Below are 21,915 nucleotides of genomic sequence, written 5' to 3'. Positions count from 1 at the left end.
CCAACGAACATAAGCTTGCAAGATGAACTTAAAAGATTCTGAGGAGGCAGAAGATCATTTCATGGATTTCGAAGAGGAATTCTTCAGAAGGAGAGCATTGACATTCGAGAACAGCTTTTCGGTTGATAACGAGGACGAGTTAACATTGGATACAACGAGCAGCTACTCGTCAAACTCCTTTTGCGCTGGAGATAAAATAAACATATTGATGGAACAATATAGGGAACAAAGCAAACAGTTAGAATGCACACCGAACGATAATTCTAAGAAGGGTTCAAATTTCAAACACAGGCTTCAAAGTTTTGGACACAGAAGTTCGAAATCAGATAGTACAAAATACCAAGCGGCAGCATTTCGAGGCTTGAGTCCAAATATGAATAGGGGGTGGAAGTCATTTGAAAGTTGCAGTGACAGAAATCAAAATCACATATACCATAGGCGAGGAAGTTCATCTAAAAGCTCTAATCATGCACGCAAGAGAGGCAATACAATAGAATTGGGGGGCTTTGAAAGAGTGCGGGAATCTTATAGAAAAAAGAGTGTGGAGTCTTTCCGCAGCATGGCACAAATGCAAGAACTGGCCAAAACAAATGAGGACAGGAGATTGGATGTAAACAATGACTATTTGGACAGTCACTATCAAAGAAATAATCATATTTCTCCATATCACGACAACAACCAAAATAATAACAGATTACACTCTCAACGAACAATGGACATTTCCGAACAATATTTTCTGAGAATGAATCAACTGTGCCTTAAAGAAGGGAAAGAGAGACAAAACTTTGAGCCGATCGAACAAGATTATAACAAGGTCGCAGATGATATTCCTACTTTTGAAGGATTGGGGGTTGGCATCCATCCTGAAGGATATAATTTAAAAGATGGAATACTCGTTGAGAAGGATGACTCACAAACTCTGAAACTGGATGACGATGATTCTGCATCAAACACGGGAAAACGACCAAATCAAGAGGATCTAGTTGCAGATTTTATAGCAAGTGATGTTCTTCAAAGATTGGACGAATAGAGTAAGGTGAGATAGAAAAGAGATAAGCACAATTGACAACGAAGTCGAAACATAGAGGAATGAAGGAGAGTAAGTTATAATAACAACGCAGAACGCACAGGATAAACTTTTAGAACACTTCACCAAACATGTTGTAATATTTAAGTGTATTATAAATTTAAACGACTTTACGCAGAATGATCTCTGTAATCTTAAAAAAGAAAACGGTAAAAAAAAAGGTAGGAAAGACAGAGCTTGCAATTGACGGAGTTTCGATAATTTGTCGGCATTTCTTTTTGCTTGTATATCGCTAACTGGACTCCGCTTTTAATTCCAGCAATTTTTTTTCTGTTACTCTCCTTTTTTTTTACTTTGATTTTGCTTCCCCGCATTTTTTTGCATCGCTTATTATTCATCGCCTATCTTGACTTTTCTTTGGTCTCCGATCAACCGTCATATTACCGATGACCATCTTCAAACAATACAAATCCTCAAAAAAAATATTCCTGAAGTGAGCATAGACTAATATTTGTAGTAAATATTATTTACTTCCAAGGTCAAGAGTAGGCTTCCAGGCTTTCTTGCTATCTACTGGATATTTGCTTTTTTCTATTACTGCTTTCCAAATCTTGAAATTTAGGGATCTATTCATCAAAAGAAGGAATACCGCTAGGCCCATACATTTTAGCCGCAAATACTTATTTGGTGTGACCATTAAAAACTTTTTTATTTCTTATATTTGTATTCCTTTCCTTATTACCGGCTTCTAATGCGCTTTTCCAGCGCTTCCCTCCAGTATTTAAATCAAACATAATCTATACATAATTAATATCTAGTAGGAAAAAATGACCTTTCTTAAACACTTTCAAACCTTCTTAACCTTCCACGTATAACTATATGTACAATGACGACATTCACACATCAATCAGAACTCAAGAAGTTGCCAATCCCTGATTTGGAAGAGACTGTTAACAGGTATCTTGAAGTTCTCAAGCCTCTCCAGACTGAGGCAGAACACAAAGATTCAATTGAAGCATGCAACAACTTTCTTCAAACTTCAGGACCAATTCTTCAGAAGAAGTTGATCGAATACTCGAAAACAAAGGCTTCTTATGTAGAGCAGTTTTGGTATGATTCATATCTCAATTATGATAATCCTGTGGTGTTAAATATCAATCCTTTTGTCATGATTGAGGATGATCCAACACCTTTGAAATCCACTCAAATTTCAAGGGCTGCCAGCTTGACGGCATCTGCACTTAGATTTATTCGAGCGTTACGGAAAAAGGAATTGTCACCTGACATGTTGAAAGGAAACAGGGCTTTGGATATGGATCAATACCCTAAACTTTTCGGTTCTGCAAGAATTCCCACACAATCAGGTTGCTTGCTACAGACTGACGAGCAGTCTAGGCATATTGTCGTGCTCAGCAGATCTCAGTTTTATTGGTTTGATGTGTTGACAGATGACGATGAACTTTTAATGAACGAAGAGGACATCAGGAGAAACTTTAAACACATCGTGCAGGATTCTGATAAAACATCAATTTCAGACCTTGCCAAATCGAGTTTTGGTATTCTTACTACTGAGAATCGTCGTGTTTGGGCCAAGTTACGCCTCAAGATGAAACAAAATAAGACCAACAACAACATACTTAAGATTATTGATGATGCTCTTTTCATAATTGTCTTGGATAACATTGCCACAGGGGATGATTTGACTAAAATGGCAAAAAACTTTCTATGTGGAGAATCAAAATTAGAAAACGGTGTTCAGGTTGGAACTTGTACGAACAGATGGTACGATAAGTTGCAGATAATTCTTACCAAGGATGCAAAATGCGGCATAAACTTTGAGCATACTGGTGTTGACGGCCATACCGTTTTGCGATTTGCTTCTGACATCTACACAGACTCAATCTTAAGATTTGCAAAAACAATCAACAATAATTCTCCCTCACTTTGGTCCTCATACTCGCCAAATCCGGAGCTGAACAAATCAAAATACACAAACAAATATAACTTTACACCAAGGAAGCTTGAATGGGAGCTAACCACTGATTTGTCGCTTGCTCTTCGGTTTGGAGAAACAAGGTTGAGCGACTTGATCCATCAGAATGAATTTGCAACATTGGAATTTAAAAGATTTGCCAAGGATAGGATCAAGAGAATGGGCATGTCTCCAGATGCTTTTGTTCAAATGGGATTTCAGCTTGCATACTATGCATTATACGGCAAGATTGAATCAACGTACGAGCCAGCAATGACAAAAATGTTTTATCACGGAAGAACAGAAGCAATTAGAACAGTTTCGGAGGAATCAAATATGTTCGTTACAAAATTTGTGGACGATACTACATCGGCTAAAGAGAAACTCGAGCTTTTAAAGGCAGCATGCGAAAAGCATCACTCAAGGACAAGTTACTGTGCCAAGGGGTTGGGACAAGATAGGCATCTTTACGCCCTTTTCTGTATTTGGAAGAAGTATTTCAGTGTGCCATCTGATGGATCTGAGAATGAGGAGGTCCGTTCTGAGTCCGATGCAAGAACATTAGAATCTGACGATGTCGCTGATGGAGTTCATGATTCATTAAAACTTGATGAAATGCCATCCATTTTTGCAGACGCCGGATGGGATAAGCTAAACAACACAATTATCTCCACTTCAAACTGTGGAAATCCTTCATTAAAATTGTTTGGCTTTGGACCCGTGTCATCCAATGGTTTTGGCGTTGGATATATTATCAAGGATAACTGGATGACGATATGCGCATCTTCTAAGCATAGACAGACAAAGAGATTTATGAAAACATTGAATACCTCGTTCAATGAAATGGAAAGAGTGTATATTGAAGCAACTGAAGATCAAAGCCAAAGAGGCAGAAGCGCTTTTTGGAAGCGGAAGCAGAACAATCAGCAAAGCAGCGAGGAGAAAATGCTAGCTGTACTTGCAAAGAGCGGAATTCTAACAGGTGACTTATTACGTAAAAAGTTGAATAATCTTGAAAAAGCGCAAAAATCAGACATATTACAACTTCTCGGTGGTTTTGATTCATTCTCTTTGGATTACAAGTCCGATTTAATCAAATCCAGAGAACACTCACCAGAGCCACTTTTTAAAAAGGGAACGGGCCAAAATGAAATCAATCAGAAGCTGAGACTTTCTGAGTATTGATTATGAATTATATGAATAAATGTGGACCATCCTATATTATAGTGTTAACATATAGTTAATAAAGTAATTTGCTTATCAGTGAAAGTCTTACGCTTTTAAAAAATTTAAAATCCAAGGTCATTTTTATTTTTTTTTTATTTCAGCTTCTTGATCTACTCACAGCAAGCTTTTAAACTTTTGTAGATCATTTCATGCTTTTCTGCAGTCAATAGATCAGTGATACAATACGTTAGGCGAAGTTGATATTGAAGTGTTAATATATACATCATTATATTGCTGATATGAGTTTATTTAGAAGAAAAGCTGAGTTGCCGATAATCCAGGTGAAAAATCTTCCCTACAATGTCAAAGCTTCCGACTTATACGATCTTTTCGGACGATTTGGAAATGTTCACCAGGTGAGAATTGGAACAGACAACAACACCAGGGGACAAGCATATATAATATACAAAAACCACAAGAGCAGTGTACTTGCTTTAAAAAAATTAGAAGGCTTTAATTTTAATGGGCGATATTTGGTTGTGAGGCAGTTTATTCCGGATGGTGGTGTTATGGCAAAGCTTCGGCAAGAGGTAAAGAAGGAAGCACAAGCTGAAAATAAAGAAAAAAGTTGAACATTTAGAAGACTGAAAATATAGAGGGGATATACACTTCGGTATATTCTTTCAGATACATATGTTAATAGCGTGGGCTATTTATTGTATTAACGCAAGTAGTAATGTAATTCAACCAAATTTTATCGCCATGATGTTTTACTCTGTAGTAGTATTATCACACTAAGCTAGAATACATTTTCTGACTGATTTTGATGCATTTGTTTTCGGATACTCGTTGTCTCTATGATATCTGTAATAGACGAATAAATTATTTATTCACTTTTCTGGTCCGAGGGGAGGGGGGAAAAAGTGAATCGTTAACATAGTTTATGATGGATGACCAATACCACCACTGATATACACACGATCAACATCATCTTCATTTCAAGTTCATTCTTAAATTTTGCTTTTATGCTTCATACATATTTAGAGAGGTTGTGAAATTAGGATGAGGTCATTTGATGATTTTGAAGAGTCACAGAAGATTGTTTACGAGTTGAAACCTCGGGCATCGGAGGCAGACAAAGTGAAGGAACAGAATGAAGACAAATATTATCCGTATGACAAATCATCGTTATATTATCAGGAAGGCATACCTACAAATGAGACGGACATTCCATTTATTCGCCTTTTAAAAGGGAAGGAACCAATCTGCAATATGAAAAGACGTTACGAGCTCTATCAAAAGAACTGGTCAAGACAATTAAGCATTATTAATGGCATTTTGATGAACAGTGACAGGGAAAAGTTACAGCAGGTTAAACAGTTTGTGGAGGATAATATTCATAGAACAAACAATTGTAATGTTGCGAAGACTTTTTTAGGTGATTCCACTATGGGTGATGAGAAGAATTGGAAAGTGCCATGTGCATTTTTGAATTTGGGTTCAAATATATCAAACCATGCCAGATTATTAGATCAAGTTTACGAGTATTTGTCACAGGACAAAAAAAATGTTGTGGTAAGAATCAATACCGCTTTATGTACCTCGATTCGGAAGTGCATGAAGATGATTTCATATAGGATTGTGGTTCAATTACACTATCAGGATATGCAGGATGGATTCGAAAGTGAAGATGATACAGCTTTGAATTCTGATGGGGAGGGAAATGCATTTCTCAATAAAATCCATCATCTTAATTTTAGGTCGAAAGCTTATAGGAATTTGCCAGATGTTGAGGAGCTTGTTCAAAGACTTGCAGATGAAGGAAAATGCCTTATTGTGTTAATAGAAGATGCAGACTCATTACCTACCGACACTATGACCAGACTTTTAAGTATTTTGTGGTATTCCAGTTCCTCAACTAGAAATGTCAGTACACTTATAGGAATATCAACTCCTTTGTCAATTTTCCAAGAAAAGATTTCCAGATTAGTTCTCAACATACTAAATTCACAGAGTTTCAATATTGATAATTCAAATGAGGCAATTGAAAACATCATGGAGAATCTTCTCCTTAATATTAATGACACATATAACTCCTTAATTTTTGAACCGAGACTAGTTCTTCACTTTTTGAAAATGAAATCAAGTATGGGAATTTCGCAATTTTATGATACGATGAAATTGATATACATGAACCATTACTTTAGTCAGCCATTGAGCATTCTTTGGACGGACGATTTTTCATCCATCAAGCTTACAAAGGAGTATTTTGATATCTTCAAGAGGCTCCCTTCATTAAGAAATCTATCGAATGGAGATTTGGAACGAAACAATTCAATTACAAGAAAGATAGTGGACGAAACACAAATTTCTCTTTACAAGAGCATTTTGGAAGATGATGACTCCGGCGTTGGATCATTCTTAAGACTTAACTTGAACAGGTTGATCAATTGGAGGTTCAACCTGAAAAATTTGATTGATTTCTTGAACTTTATGCAGGCCTATTTTTACGATCTTAAACTTTGGAAGAACAACTTAGCGCTTTTTCAACTTATATTTGAAAACTATGATTATGAAAATCCATACAACAACATGTCAAACTTCGATTTTTTAAAGCCAATATATTTAAATATGAAAAATATAGAATTGAAAATATTCAACAAGTTCTTAGACATGGTTCATGACGATGAACAGTTCCAATTCTTGTTTAGGAAAAAAAATATGGAAGACAATGATACCATGACACATGAAGAGATTAAGGAAGGGCATGGAAAGGTGAATACAAATAATGCAGATGAGTTTTTTGAGAATTTGCATCATCTCAAAGATCATAAGGATGTTCAAAAATTTACAAAGTATCTTAACGAAAAGCTTATTGAACATTTAGATGAACTTAACATGGATCACCAACCGTTCAAGGAGATATGCTGTATAGGAATGAATGTTACGGATGTTCTGAAAAATGCATTCAATCCATCAATTAGAGATGTAGAATTCAATGCTCTTTTAAATTCAAGGGAGTATCTTCTGAATTCGGCCCATACAGATATAGACAAAATAGATAACAGCGATCCTGAAATGAAATTATACAAATTGTTTGAACCATCTATGATTGAGCTTTACAGAGTATATAGGGAGGCTGGGGTGGTGATCAACGTATACGATTTTTATCAGGTGTTTACAAACTCTATTACAGACAGGGAAAGAATATGCGAATTGCTGATAGAGGTAGTGAATAGATCTAAGATGGCAGATAAGGAGGATAGAAATACAATTCGGAAGCTAGAAGAAATGATTAAAAAGTGGAAAACCGAAGGAAAAGATGCGGAATGTGAAGAGTGGAACAAATTGACACTATGCTGGTTTTTGGAGCAGTTTGCTGAGCTCGAGATCAAAGGTATGCTAAAGGAAGGCAGAGGAACTTCAGGAGCACTTGAAAAACTCATTTGGAAGGATATATAACCATTTAGATTTAGACCAGAAGATAGGTGTAACATTAAATATATAAAGATAACTCTTAAGATGCATAGTAAACAATGGTTCGACTTAAAACAGTTCACAAACTATTTTACGAACCTGTGGCGAGCCTGCCGTCAAATCCCAACAAACTAAATTGATAAACTAATTAAATGTGAGAGAAGTCCTCTTGAGACCTGTCAAGGGGACACTGGATGGAGGTTCCAAAAAACAATCTGCATATTCGCAGTAACGGGCACCATGATAAATGTTAATGCCAGTGACATCTCTCTTTTCCGAGAACATACCTATATTCGATTCCTGAATACTTATAAATCCTGGATACTGTAATACATGAAATCTTTCTTTCTGTGCGGGAGATAACGAAGGAATCATAAGCACATGTCTCGGAGCATAACGCGGATCTTTACCAGTTGCCTTCGGCACATCTTGATGCTGCAATTTCCCACTAAGAGCCTGCCTTGCGCTCATTTGATGTGAAGTCTTCTCCTGCTCATAAGTTAAAAATGATGCATGCGATTGAGACCCATTTGATTCAGATGGTGGCTCTACTGAGGATCGATTTTGGGTACCGTACTCAAGTTTGTCAATTTCCTGCTGATAGTCTGAAAAAGCACTTTGAAGGATGTTTGAAGTGTCAACTATAGTCTCATCATTCATGTTCATCAACATTACGGCTGAATCCATTGAAACGTCAGCATTTCCTGGATTTGAGTGAATGCCATTATGGCTGTAATTGGACGAAGTGCCATCGATATCCCCTGTACTATTGTAAGTTTGCGGGGAACTTTGTATATCTTTGAGGTGGATTGTACTTATGTCGGAAGTTTCATCTTCTGTGTCATTCTCATTCTCATCTTCAGCCTGTGAAGGCAAAACGTTCTCCTCTGACGATTCCATTGAGGTATTTACTATAATAGACTTTCTCTTGTAGGGAGTATTATTGATTGAACGAGAAGCTGATAAAGGGCCGTCTGGTTTTATGGTCTGCTTTAAGGTCTGCTTTTCACTCGCAGATTTCGGCGAGTCTTCATGAGTCTCATTGGATACCTCTAAAGCTGCTGATTCATCCTGTTGTTCTTGCTGAATATTGCCAAGGGAACGAAGCGCTATTCGAGGATACTTTCTTGGCATAGAGGAAGGATCCAATGTTTTACGATTGGCCAATGAGGGCGATACCGAGTATGCTTTTTCCATAGACGGCTCCTTCTGTTCTGTTGAATCCTGTGTAGTGTTTCCGGTTGAAATGACAAACATAGTGGATATTTGTGAAAACCACTAAATTATAAAAAATGGGGAAAAAATTTCGTACGTAGTAGTAGGCTGGGTGCTTGCCGGAAAAAAGAGGCGAATCAGTGTGACAAAAAATTCGGCACCGGATAGTTGGATCGTCGACCAGATGATGAGGTGCCCGCTGTAATTATGCTATAGATTTCAGAAAGAAGTGATTAGCTATAAAGTATTAGAGAAAAGATAAGGCCTGAACTTACCGGAAGACGAAAGGGACGAAGAAAATTAAATCAAACAAAAAAAAATGGTAGTACCAGTGTGCATTCTAAGATACTAATATATTTTTTACTTTTTCAAAGAAAAGGTAAATAATAATACAATAAGAGGGGATGGACACAAATAAATTTGTATAAACAAAAGAACAAATAACATGCACTGATGCAAAGGAACAAACAAAGAGCAAGTCCATAAAATAAAAACCGCGTCGCTTGTGTGATAATTACTGCAAACAATAAAAAATTCAGAGATAGCGAACCTTTGCGAAAATATTTTTTAGGCTGATCCGATCTGGAAAGGTCAGCGCTTAAGGGAGATCAGGGGAAATTGTTAGAGTACGCTATGATTGGTTTGCGGGTTCATTTTTAAACGCTGGAAAAGTACCTTTTGATAGTCTACACGCACAGCAAATAAAAGCAACATATTCATTTTACAATTGCGAAAAAGTCATGTGCTCTTACCTTGGTAAAGGCCGAATTCCTAAGAAGAATGCTTTTGAGGATCTGGCCTGGTATGTTTACAGAGACGTTAGATGGCAATATTGGCTCGGATGGAAAAATATTACCAAATTCATCACCAAATTCCATCAACTTTTTTTTTTTCAAGTTATCCCTACAAATATTTCAGTACGTTTTATTATCTTTATTGTGAACATTGATTACCAATGGAAGGAATTATCTTCTGGAATAAAGGAATATGGTCCCCTAATTCCATGAAAATGTCCTTTTCTAGTAATTTATATCAGACCAATGGGCGCATTATCTCGCAATCTTTTATGTCAGGGCAAATTTTCTTTTCATTCTAATTGAACGACCTTTCATGACCTCATCAGTTTTGACGACGTGAGAAAATACGGCGAATGTGCCTTAATTAGAGATTTATCATGTGGCTCTTAATTGTAATCTTTATGATCATACCCTCCCTGAAACGAAAAATGATTATACATCCGTGCACCCAATTAAATTATAACTCAACGATAAGGTCTTCTTTTTATTCTTATTTATTTTTTTCGAGGTGGCCTCATCTTTGCTCCAAACAAAATCAGAAGTCAGTTTGTCCATCCTTAACATTCCATATACTTAACAGCAATATTCCACGCTAATCCATCGTAGAATAACATATTTACAGATTGGAACATATTTCAAAATGCGTCTTTATTATGTCGGAATTGTTAGGCCAAAATCTGGCACCAAGAAGACTCTAACACTCTCGGAAGAGAAGGATTTGGCTGATTTCTCCTTCTTCCAAAGAACTAGTGTCGGTCAGTTTATGACATTTTTTGCAGAAACTATAGCAGAAAGGACGAAGCCATCAGAAAGACAGAGTGTTGAGGAAGGTAACTATGTGGGCCACGTTTATACTAGATCGGAGGGTATTTCGGGAGTTTTGATTACCGATAAAGACTATCCTATAAGGCCAGCATACACACTACTCAATAAGCTTGTGGACGAGTATCTTTCAACACATCCACAATCCCAGTGGCAGGATTTAACGACTGCAAATGATCAGTCAAAGATGGACAATCTTCAAACGTATATAACGAAATATCAGAATCCTGCAAAAGCAGATGCTATTATGAAGGTCCAACAGGAGTTGGACGACACTAAGATCGTCCTACAGAAGAGTATAGAGAGTGTGCTTCAGAGAGGTGAACAGTTGGATTCCTTGGTGGACAAGTCCGAGGCATTAACTGCAAGCTCTAAGACTTTCTATAAACAAGCCAAGAAGACGAATTCGTGCTGTGTCATTATGTAAGTAGAAAGTGCCAGCTTTCCTTTTATTTTGCATAGCATTCTGCCACACTTACTCTAATTATAACGGTATAATACTAATTTTTTAATAAAAAAACGTGTGTGAAGAAATATCTGAATATGGCCGATGTTGGCATTGATCAGACAGGTCAGAAAGTATCGTAATGGTACGTAATTGAACATTTAAGTGTAGAGAAATTGGAACTATCAAAATATATATAAGGATAAAAGCAGGTGCAACGTATCATACGAACAGTTAAGTGTAACTGCTTTATTTTTGGATCGTATTTTTTCTCACCCGGAGTATTAGTAAGCTGAAGGGTGGGTTAGCACTGGCAAGCAATCTAAAAACTGACACCTGCGAAAGGAATATCAGCGCAAAATCACACCGGCTCTCGATTTGAATACATGCAATCAGAAATGGAAAGGAGAAAAAGCCGAAATTCAATAGTATTTTGTGCTCATGTTTTCTCTTTCCTATGAAATGAGTTCGAAGACTACACTGAACAGAAATATCCTCCCCACAGTCCACGGCAGTAATTTTTCACTCGGTCGCCCATAGAAAATCTCAAGGGGGGGGGGGGGAAAAAAAAAAAACAAAAATGTGTTGGCGTTTTGCACCAATCGGCAAGAAAAAGAAACTGTTCACATGAACCCAGCTAGTGCATTTTTCTTTCATTATTCTCAAAAGGCGATGCCAATTTTTTTAGACCTTGCAAGAACCTCAAGGTACAGACAACTGATTCTCATCCAAGTAATATACGTTATCAGAGCCTTTTGCGTGGCATCTTTGGAATTCACACTCTTTCTTGCGATATATAAATTGGTTGTCGTAGGAAGCTCCTCCATATAAAAAGTCGATATTGGAAACCAAGGTCAATATCGATTGTACATTTTACTCATAGATCTGTTAGCTGAGGAAGCATTTAAAGAAGAGCGACAATTATGTTTGCACGTGCATTTAGACAGTCAATAAGACAAACAGCGAGAGTCTCGAGGCTCAACATTGCCAGGGGAGTTAAAACTCAGGCATCACATCAAAAGTCGAATCAGATAGGCATCATTGCTGCTGCCGTGGGAACTATTGCTGTTATTGGCTATTCTGCTTTTGAATCCACTGCTGCTACGCACAAAAAGGTTGTCGCATTGGGGGAGATAAAAAAGCAGCAGGAATTAGAGCAGAAAAGAGCAGATGAGGAGGCAGAAAAAAAGAGAATTGCCGAAAAAGAGGCAAGAGAGACGAAAGCCATTGAAAAAGCACGGCTGGCTGAAAAGGCAACAGCAGCAGCAGAAGCAGCAGGTGAGAGTAAAAGTTCCGAGACCACTTCCACTGAAGCTGGTGAAACTAAAACGGTAAAGCCTGCAGGTGGAAAAGATACCACAAATGAGGATGGAGACCATAAGGAGGCATACGACCCGGATACTGGGGAAATCAACTGGGATTGCCCATGTCTCGGAGGTATGGCCGATGGTCCTTGTGGAGAAGAGTTCAAGGCTGCATTTTCGTGCTTTGTGTACTCTAAAGAGGAGCCAAAAGGAATCGAGTGTATCGACAAGTTTAAAAACATGCAGGACTGTTTCAGGAGATATCCTGACGTTTATGCGGAGGAATTGAGAGATGATGATGATTACGGCGAGGTTCCGGCCACCGAGGAATCTGGAAAACCAAATGAGGTGAAGGGAGACAGTGTTGACGATTCGGACTCAACAATTTCGGATAAGGCAGCTGCAGTTGCTGATACTATCAAGGAGACTGTTAAGGAAAAGACTGAAGAGGTGAAAGAGAAGGTGGATAATCAGGTAGACGAGACAAAGGAGAAGACGGAGGCCATGAAGGAGGAGATTAAAGATAGTGTGAAGACAGATGCCGGTGCAATAAAGGCGGCAGCAGAAGACAAGTTGAATGAGACCGATGCCCGTCTCCAAGCTGCCAAGGATTACTTGAAAGCACAAACCGAGGAGCAGGGTAAGATCTTGCAGGCCAAGGCGGAGAACGATAAGAAGTTTGTAGAAGCTGCAATTGGGGCAAAGGCTGCTCAGACTAAAGAGGATATTGAAAAATCTCGCCAGGCTGTAGTTTCCGAGGCTGCCAGAGTTGCCGAAAGAGTGAAAAGTGACCCTGAGGAGAAAGATGCAGATAGCATTATCACTGGCGACATTATTAGCAACACTACTGGCAAAACTACTGGCAACAAATCCGGTAACTAAGTTGTGCTTCCTTTTACGAGAACGGGAGAACCTTATAAATCGATTTTACAATTTCGAAGTATCGTGCTCCTAACTCAGAAACCACTATGGGCCGTGCATTCTTGTGCATTGAACTGTATATAGGCTCCTGCTGCTTCCAAATGTGGACAGTACAATGTATATACATACATATATATTCCAATATTTATACTTAGTATGCTTCGCTTGGAAAGTAATATCTCTTTGTACATGACTATCACTCGGACAATTATGATTACCGTTTCGCTTCTATAAATGCGTAGAAAAGATCCATTACAAGTACAATTATTTCAACGCCGCAACCAAATCGTTCAACTCTTCTAAGTCGATTGGCTCAAAACGCTTCTCAGAAACTTCTGCCCACAGTATATCATCTTCAAAATATACGTGAACTCCCTTCACCATGTCTGTTGTTGCTTCGAACATCACCTTGCCCGTCTCGTTCAAACCCTCGTTTCTTAAGGGAATAAGGAACATGCCATGCTTCTCACAGTATTCCTCAGTTAACATCTTCATTGTCACAGTAACACGATTTTTCTGTCCTATGTCCGCCTGATTGCCTTCGGACTTTGTATCACAATTCTCCAAATTTTGTAAAAACTTGTTCATAGGATGAACTATTTGGGACTCAAGTTGAGAAATACTTGGAAGCTCAGCCAAGATCCGGTACTTCCTGCTGATTCCAGTGTTGTATTTGAGATTCAAGTAATCATAACAGATTACCAGAGAATCTTTAACGCACTGGAGTTCTTCGACCTTTGAGAATAATGATCCAACCCAAATACTTAAGAACCTAAATCTCTGGGCATCATCTTTTAATTTGAAGAAAGAAATAGTGAATGGAATCATAATTTCATTCTGGACAATAAGATTGACCACTGCTTCAGAAAGACCGTTTTTACGGAACATCTCTATAAAATGAACATACTTCATGTAGTTAGAGATCTCTTCAATTTGGAAAGAGTCTCCCTGGTATTCCCGTAGCTCATTCACGAGCTTAGCAATTATGGATTTCAGAATATGCTGTTCAATACGGCCTTTCCCATCGTAATAATCCAGCCATAAATTTAGATGTATTCTTTGAGAGGGCAACACCGGGTCATTTTCTAAATTCCAATCATCGGTGATCCACTGACAATATTTCCGGAAAAGGTGCTTCATGATTTCTCCCAACATATCTTCAGGAAGGAACTCAAGCCAATCAACTATCCATATCTCAGGACCATCTGCATTGTCAACAGAATCTATAATCCATTGATTGTTGATATCATCAATCAATATGGGAACAATAACGCTGCGAAGAACAAAGTTGGCCCCGGAAGAATTTACCAAACCCGTTGAAGCAAAGTCGTCAATTAAGGATATACCCAAGTTAGGTTGGCTAATGGATATCCACTCGGTATGGAAAAAATTCGTAACTTTCGGAATCCAGAATTGAAGTATCATGTTATCAAACGCACTGATATCACCTTGCTCAGGTTCGGACGAGTTTATCACAGATGCATCACTTATCTCGGAAAGCGATCTCTTCCACGAACAGAGAAGATTTATTAAGTCTGTAGTCTGCGAAAATAATCTCAGATTACATTTGGCAAAAAGCTCTTTCACTGTCGGTGCCATCATACTGATCAAAACGTCGGTTACCTGTGAATCAATTTTGATTTTTCTATCGACCGCCTCCTGGTTAATAACCTGTAAAATTTTCAGAATTGAAGTTTTATCAAATTCATCATTTTCAGCTCTGCTTTTCTCTATGGTGCCAATCACAAACTCTGCAAACTCAATTTTCGACTCGGTGCCTTGTAAATATTCATCATACTCCTGAATCTGGTGTCTGTAATACTTTTCCCTACTATTGATATCACGGATCTTCCATAGAACATCCTCCAACAGCAGTCTAAGCTCTCTGTTTGAATTGCTGTTCTCCTGATCACTGTTATCGGATATTTCTTTGATTCTCTGGGGAACATGAAAACTTTCATCTTCTAAGGCCGTAATCAACTCAAACAATGTTGGCAACACTTGAATCTGGAAGTTTAGCTTCTTAATTGGCGATTTAACCGATAAACGTTCGGACTCACTCATGCTGGAATCATCATCACTTTCTTCTATCTTTTCTTTGATTGCACCTAATCCAATACCTTTAGGCCGTAACTTCGTCATAATAGGCTCTTTTATACCTTGTCCAGTTTTTCCCAATCCTTGGCCCTCTACATAACCCATTTGCTTCATCATTTTAGCTCCAATACCATATTTCATGTATTCTGGTGCAACGGAGGCATCGTTTAAATTTTTGTCAGCTTGAGTAGTTTTCAATTTATCCGACGTTGACTCTGTTTCACCATGAAGCACATCACCAGAAACAAAACCACTTCCCTTACTAAAACGTATCGGCTTTTCATCTTCGTTGTTATCTGATATTTCCGATACGCCCATGCTGTCGTCACTATCAGAATCTCTTTTATCGTTTCTCCTATTAACCCACGATAAAGGTCGTTTTCTCCAGTTTTCCATTCCAGAAATGCAGCTTTATCATAAATAAATGTAGCAATAATACCTCTATGCATTCGTACGAGGCAACTCCGTCCTCTGCTCGAAAATCAGATAAGTAATATTCAGGAAGTAAACATGAGTGCATGCAGATACGAAAGGTGCCTCTTAACATTTACTAATAAATTGGGGGGTCATATTAGGTAATCATAAATTGGTGAACGGATGTGTTGCCAATTTATGCAATGCAAAAGAGAGAAAGAACTGGAACGAAACGAAGGAAGGGGTAAGTAAAATCCCATTGATGCGTTTAACAAAGTAAAAAAAGAGATCAAACAATAAAACCAACAGAAATCAACGAGTTCAGAAATTTTTGTTTGTGAAGGGAAAGGTTTGCAAGTTCTATATCAAGACAAAAGATGTCGGAAAAGATGACAGAGATAGTGCAAATCAAATGAATAATTCACCATCAAGCTGAACTGGTAGGGAGATTAACGAAAGTACTCAAACTATTAGAACAGTGTCCTTTTAGGCTGCCTATTCGAAAACTGTGTACAACGAGGCCATAATTAATTTAACAATAATAGATAATAGTAATAATAAAATGAATGGATGAAAAAAAAAAGAACAAAGCAGCATTAATTAGAAGCAGTGAGACTATACCTTAAAAGTAGGATTCTGCCAATTTGAATCAATCAAACAGACTTCAAATGGACACATGATAAAGAGCTTTGAAACATGTTCTTGAAAAGCTATTTTGTGCGGAGTGCGATTAAGTATTCGGCAGAAATTCGGGCTTATAGTACGGCAGGCAACATGACTGCGCCAAAACTTAACATTAGATGGTTTTATGCCACTGATATACCAAGCGTAAAACCGGCGGACAAAAACTATGAGCAAAAACAGAGAGCCAAAAAGTTCCTTCCGTTTGAGAAGTTTGATTCAGAAAGAATCGAGGCTGCTTTCCAAAAATTCAACACAACAAAAGACATACGAGACTCGATTGTTCCAGTTAACGAAGATGAGCTGTTTGATTGCGATATTAAAGCAAAATTGCTCAAACCTGCATACTGGATCGGACCAGAGTATGAAGTGAGAAGGGGAACCTGGTTTTTGGACAATTCACCAGTTCCAGAGTTAATAGCAGAACAGCTGGAAAAAGCATATGATGAAGTTAAGCCATACGATAGGAAGGATCTTACTTCAAAGCAAACAGGTGATGAATTTTCGTCGCGGTATGAACCGGACTGCCATTTGCAGGCAGAAGCTACCTTATATGAAAAGAAAACAGGCAAGAAATGGCCGTTTGAAGAATCAGCAGATGCTACAACGAAAGAGAAAGATGTAATTTTTGTTGATGAGAACACTGCAGTCTTACTGGATGACACAATTGGCCTGCGGAAATTCGTTGTGGATGCATTTGCAAAGGCCAGGAAAGCGAGCTTAATGGGTGGATACTGTTTGGTTAGAGGTTATGAAGAGAAGAACGACAAGCAGAAGCAAGATGAAAACAAGAAGAGGGATTCATCAAATGAAAATGAGCACGGTGAACCAAAAAACAAGAACAACGAAGCATCGGGAAAGGAGGTCAGCAGTAAGAGTACGGCTGCCGAAATAATGGAAAACATCAAAAGTAAGGTGGACTGGGAATTTTCCAACGAGAAATATCAGAAGGAAATGGAAGGGGACTTTACCAACAATCCGAGTAAAGTGGAAAACTCTGGTGACCGAGAGGTCGACCACTTACTATTCTGCATTCATGGTGTTGGCCAGAACATGCACATGTGGGATGTTAATATGAACTTTGCCCATGATTGCAGCGTATTCCGTCAACAGATGAAGGGCTTGTTTAAGAAATACCCAGAGAAGTATGCAAAGGAAGCATATCCAGAAGGTACAGACCTCAAGTCCGAGGAAGTTAAAAACTGCAAGGTTCAAGTTCTTCCAATTGTTTGGAGATACAATGTTGACTTTTCCTGGGAGCATGTGTACAAAGAACGTGCACAAGATGGCTCTCTTCGCTTTCCTAAGCTCTTGGATCTCAATATTAACGGCACAAATCCAATTCGAACCATGGCTGCAGACGTTGTTCTTGATATTCTTTTATACTACGAGCCTGGATTCAAGAGGCAGATAATAGGCAATGTTGTGAGATCAATGAACAGCATATACGACAAGTATTTGAAAAGACATCCAAATTTCAAGGGTAAAGTTTCCATCTGTGGACATTCGCTTGGTTCGGTTATAGCGATGGATCTTTTATGCCTCCAGCCGGGTAAAATTCCAACTGGAGATAAATTCGATCCCGAAGTGCAATTAAAATTCCCGGTTGAGAATTACTTTGGAATGGGTTCTCCAAATGGTGTGTTCAAGTTGATGAAAAGACAGAATATTTGTCCAAGAAATGCATCCTGGGAAAAGAGGCACCAGAAAGACGTCAACGAGATGTTACTAGACTCTGAAATCTCCCCCAAGGTGAATAACGTTTACAACATCTTCTACCCGATGGACATTGTTGCTTACAGAATTGAACCATTGGTTCACACATCCATGTCGAAATATAAGCCAAAATCCATTCCATTTGCTGATGAAAACAACATCAACACCAAGATAGAATCATTGAGCACACTGCCAGCAGGAATTTTAGATAATCCGATAGTGAAGAACGTGTTCAAGATGACCGGAATGGATGCTCAATATGAAAGGGCATGTAGAGCTGCTGAATCATCATCTGCTCAGTCACCTAAAGAACTTGATATTCCTGAGAAAACGAAGGATGACCTGAAACAATTAAATAAGAATGGAAGGCTTGATTATTCTTTGCCACAGGGATACTTTGAGATTGATATGGTTAACGCTCTTGGCTCTCATACGCAATACTTAAAGGATGAAAATGTTGCAAGCTTTATTCTAAAGGAGCTTTGGAACAAGGGTTCTTCAAAAATATTGGGTGTGAAGAAGAATGAGCAGGCGCTACAAAAGGTTGAGAATACCAATAACAAGTAAGTCGCACACTTTAGCCGCCGTGCAGTAATCAATATTGTTAACATATTTGAGGCCAAGTACTCCGGACTAACTTTTACATTTACGTGACGATCATGCAGCCGGTGAAATAAAACAGATTTTCTTGCATTATAAAATTTATTATGTCATATAACTAGTAATTAACGTTCAACAATTAACTAACTTGGCGTACGATGGCTTAAAATGAGCTTTTTTTGCGAATTAAAAGCATGAACAGGATTTTACTGTTGATCAAACCCTGTAAGTGCGCTCGGCAGAAAATTTACAGGGTAAAAAGAAAAAATAGCAATGACAATTAAAACGTAAAAGGGGTAAAAAAAAAGCTTTAGGTCAGAAGGACGTAGAAATTTAAAAAATAATTTTCGCGCGTATAAATAGCAGAGATTTTCTGCTTCCTGATTGAAAATTTTTTAAACACGACCAGGTTCGTCAAACCATGGTAAGAGAATAAGCAACTTAAAATAATGCAATCAATCATCCTGCAATTTGAGAGAATGTGGTGGGATGAACATAATCTTTCACACTTGTCTTTTTGGCGGGATGTTTTGTTGCGTTGCTTGGCTATTGGTTTCTGAGGAGTTATAATTGGTCATTCAGATGAATGGTCGTGACTCCACAAGGATCGAAATAGTGCAGGATGTAATAATTGTAGAGTTTGGACATGATCGGGATATGCTGCTTTTAATGATGACAAAACATTTGCTGTGCACCAATCGGATGCTTTATGCTTTTGACGAGAAATTACCCAATTACCGTCTGAACGCTATTTTCCGGGAAAATTTCGTGATGTATACACAGACATGCATGAATTTTCTTCGGAGTTTTAGTGAGACAGAATATCTTTGATCATTGATCTGATGTAGGAAAATTTTTCTTTGACTAAGCCATCTGGTGATTTTTCTTTTTTTCTGTGGCATAGTTAGTAGATTGTCAGTAAGATCTGACCGTTAGATGGTTGTTGAATCCCTGACACGATCACGAATTAAGGTCATACCTGGTGGGGGAAAATAGCTAACGTGGGTGGTTGTTATCTGTACGTGATATTGTATGAAGTAGTGGGGGTTGGTCATATTGGTATAAAAGAACGGGGTAGACGGGTAAATTACTGAAGAATATGCTATTGACCATGTTGTAAAAATCATGTCATACTAAATCTGTATAGTTGATGAAGGGATTAATCCTTAGAAAGTGGTGAAGTGCAATAATGTGCCACGTTAAACCAAACGGTACCGATAACACAGCTGAAAATGAGTTTGCAAACAGAGAAAAAGACAGCAGTCAAATGGGAAGATTGTTGAATGACTTTCGTACTGTCTTAATGAAAGAGGAAGAAAGTGCATGGAGGATAGGTGATAAACGATTAGTTTACTCTGATCGTTCTTCACCAAAACCTTCATCAGATGGCGATTTTGAGTCATATGATACTACTTTGTGCCATAGTATTTCTGAACCGATGAAACCAGTTTGTAATGGGGTGGAAACCAAGAGATATAAACAATTTACACACAAAGAGTACACCAATTTTGTTCTTGAGCATATAGACCTTGATCAGATGGTTTCGGAAATGATAACTCCCAGGTACTGGGAGCTAGATGAAAGTGTGATACAAGAGTTTGCACGCTCCCCTCCAATATCTTTCAATATGAAGAGTACTCCAAAGACATATACTTCTCAACCAAACCGTCGTCGTTTCAAATGAAGGCAGAAGACAAGCTTTATAACAATATTGGCTATTTCTATACTATGTTGAACTTTACAGAGTTCTGAATTTATTCTTTACAAATACCGTGAAGTTGTAGTTTGATTTGTTATTAAAACCTATATGTACTACGCCGACAATTGTAAATGCTTATTGACCAATCTGCTTTTCAAGACTTGCCAACTGTTTCAAGACAGCACTCTTGGCAGTACCACCTGTGGAAGTTCTCTCCTCGACACTCTTTTCAAAACTAAAGGTTTCGAACACATCAGGACCGAATCTTTTGTCAATTGCCTGAAATTGTTCAAGAGATAGCTTGTCTATTCCTGAAAGATGGGCTTCCTCGGCAGCACGAACACACTCACCGGAAATGTAATGCGTCTCTCTAAATGGAACACCTTTTTTCACCAAATAGTCAGCCAAATCTGTAGCCAACATATCCATACTTAAAGCAGCAGCCATCTCTTCCTTGTGAACTGTTAACGTAGAAATAACGCCAGTTGCAATAAGAATAGAGTGCTCAACTGTTGTCAGAGCATCAAATAATGGCTCTTTATCCTCCTGCATGTCCTTATCATAGGTAGATGGTATTCCCTTCATTGACATCATGAAGCCGGCAAGATTACCAAAGACTCTTCCGGATTTTCCTCTCAAAAGCTCCAAGGAGTCCGAGTTCTTCTTCTGTGGCATGAGCGAAGATCCAGTGGAATAAGCATCTGCCAAAGTGACAAAGTGGAACTCACTCGTGCAATATAGAATAAGATCCTCGCTGAATCTAGACACGTGGTTCATAAACAAGCAAATCCAGAACATTGTCTCCATCACAAAATCCCTATCCGAAACTGCAGTCATCGAATTTCCAATCACCCCATTAAATCCCAATTCTTTAGCAATGAACTCACGGTCGATACCATATGGATGACCGGCAATTGCACCAGCACCTAGTGGGCAAACATTCACTCTATCTATCACCTGTTGAAGACGTTTGTAATCCTCTGTGAAATAGGTGGCATACATACTCAACCAGTGGGACCATCTGATTGGCTGAGCCCGTTGCAAATGCGTATATCCGGGCATCAAATAGTCAATCTCTTTTTCTGCTCTTGCCACTATGGTTTGAATCAGCTTGCTCAATATATTTGAAACACTACGCAATTCATCCCTGACGTACAATCTCATATCAACAGCAACCTGATCATTTCTCGAACGGCCGGTGTGAACTTTACCAGCTATATGACGACCAATTATTTCACCCAATCTCCTTTCGTTTGCAGTGTGAATATCTTCATCGCCTGGTTTTTCCACAAATTTACCCTCTGCCCATTCCTCTTTGATAAGTTTCAAACCACGATGAATTTCTTTCAGTTCATCTGCTGTTAACAATCCAATTTTCTCCAAACCCATGGTATACACCCGAGTGCCTTCCAAGTCGGCGGCATACATCTTTTTATCATATGGTAATGAGGCATTGTACAAATCCATAAGAGGGTCTGTAGCGCCTGTAAATCTACCACCCCATAACTTTTGTGGTTGTCCTGACATACTTGGGTTTCCTGTACTAATGCTTTTTGATATG

The 21,915-nt window shown here is 38.4% G+C and overlaps 10 protein-coding genes across 10 annotated transcripts; 7 read left to right on the top strand and 3 right to left on the bottom strand.

Moving 5' to 3' along the window:
* Positions 1 to 22: 22 nt before the first annotated feature.
* Positions 23 to 1,030, top strand: BRETT_001274 (uncharacterized protein; the record flags this gene model as incomplete). The annotated part of the gene is made up of 1 exon (XM_041279829.1): positions 23 to 1,030. One exon carries the CDS (start codon positions 23 to 25, stop codon positions 1,028 to 1,030), a length of 1,008 nt encoding a protein of 335 aa, XP_041138043.1.
* An 883-nt stretch (positions 1,031 to 1,913) lies between these two features.
* On the top strand, positions 1,914 to 4,184 carry BRETT_001273 (uncharacterized protein; the record flags this gene model as incomplete). Its single annotated transcript, XM_041279828.1, has 1 exon — positions 1,914 to 4,184. The coding sequence occupies one exon, from the start codon at positions 1,914 to 1,916 to the stop codon at positions 4,182 to 4,184; it is 2,271 nt and encodes a 756-aa protein (XP_041138042.1).
* A 1,044-nt stretch (positions 4,185 to 5,228) lies between these two features.
* On the top strand, positions 5,229 to 7,628 carry BRETT_001272 (uncharacterized protein; the record flags this gene model as incomplete). Its single annotated transcript, XM_041279827.1, has 1 exon — positions 5,229 to 7,628. One exon carries the CDS (start codon positions 5,229 to 5,231, stop codon positions 7,626 to 7,628), a length of 2,400 nt encoding a protein of 799 aa, XP_041138041.1.
* Positions 7,629 to 7,787: 159 nt separating this feature from the next.
* On the bottom strand, positions 7,788 to 8,900 carry BRETT_001271 (uncharacterized protein; the record flags this gene model as incomplete). Its single annotated transcript, XM_041279826.1, has 1 exon — positions 7,788 to 8,900. One exon carries the CDS (start codon positions 8,898 to 8,900, stop codon positions 7,788 to 7,790), a length of 1,113 nt encoding a protein of 370 aa, XP_041138040.1.
* Positions 8,901 to 10,295: 1,395 nt separating this feature from the next.
* Positions 10,296 to 10,904, top strand: YKT6 (palmitoyltransferase; the record flags this gene model as incomplete). Its single annotated transcript, XM_041279825.1, has 1 exon — positions 10,296 to 10,904. One exon carries the CDS (start codon positions 10,296 to 10,298, stop codon positions 10,902 to 10,904), a length of 609 nt encoding a protein of 202 aa, XP_041138039.1.
* Positions 10,905 to 11,845: 941 nt separating this feature from the next.
* On the top strand, positions 11,846 to 13,108 carry BRETT_001269 (uncharacterized protein; the record flags this gene model as incomplete). The annotated part of the gene is made up of 1 exon (XM_041279824.1): positions 11,846 to 13,108. One exon carries the CDS (start codon positions 11,846 to 11,848, stop codon positions 13,106 to 13,108), a length of 1,263 nt encoding a protein of 420 aa, XP_041138038.1.
* A 303-nt stretch (positions 13,109 to 13,411) lies between these two features.
* Positions 13,412 to 15,640, bottom strand: BRETT_001268 (uncharacterized protein; the record flags this gene model as incomplete). Its single annotated transcript, XM_041279823.1, has 1 exon — positions 13,412 to 15,640. One exon carries the CDS (start codon positions 15,638 to 15,640, stop codon positions 13,412 to 13,414), a length of 2,229 nt encoding a protein of 742 aa, XP_041138037.1.
* Positions 15,641 to 16,432: 792 nt separating this feature from the next.
* On the top strand, positions 16,433 to 18,622 carry BRETT_001267 (uncharacterized protein; the record flags this gene model as incomplete). Its single annotated transcript, XM_041279822.1, has 1 exon — positions 16,433 to 18,622. One exon carries the CDS (start codon positions 16,433 to 16,435, stop codon positions 18,620 to 18,622), a length of 2,190 nt encoding a protein of 729 aa, XP_041138036.1.
* A 1,222-nt stretch (positions 18,623 to 19,844) lies between these two features.
* BRETT_001266 (uncharacterized protein) lies at positions 19,845 to 20,339 on the top strand (the record flags this gene model as incomplete). The annotated part of the gene is made up of 1 exon (XM_041279821.1): positions 19,845 to 20,339. The coding sequence occupies one exon, from the start codon at positions 19,845 to 19,847 to the stop codon at positions 20,337 to 20,339; it is 495 nt and encodes a 164-aa protein (XP_041138035.1).
* Positions 20,340 to 20,489: 150 nt separating this feature from the next.
* On the bottom strand, positions 20,490 to 21,881 carry ARG4 (argininosuccinate lyase; the record flags this gene model as incomplete). The annotated part of the gene is made up of 1 exon (XM_041279820.1): positions 20,490 to 21,881. The coding sequence occupies one exon, from the start codon at positions 21,879 to 21,881 to the stop codon at positions 20,490 to 20,492; it is 1,392 nt and encodes a 463-aa protein (XP_041138034.1).
* Between the last annotated feature and the right edge of the window lie 34 nt (positions 21,882 to 21,915).

The sequence above is a fragment of the Brettanomyces bruxellensis genome, chromosome 8 (genome assembly GCF_011074885.1).
Source record: "Brettanomyces bruxellensis chromosome 8, complete sequence".
Classification (NCBI taxonomy): Eukaryota; Fungi; Ascomycota; class Pichiomycetes; order Pichiales; family Pichiaceae; genus Brettanomyces; species Brettanomyces bruxellensis.
The sequence above is the reverse complement of the archived record's forward strand: the minus strand, read 5'-3'. Positions and strand labels throughout refer to the sequence as shown.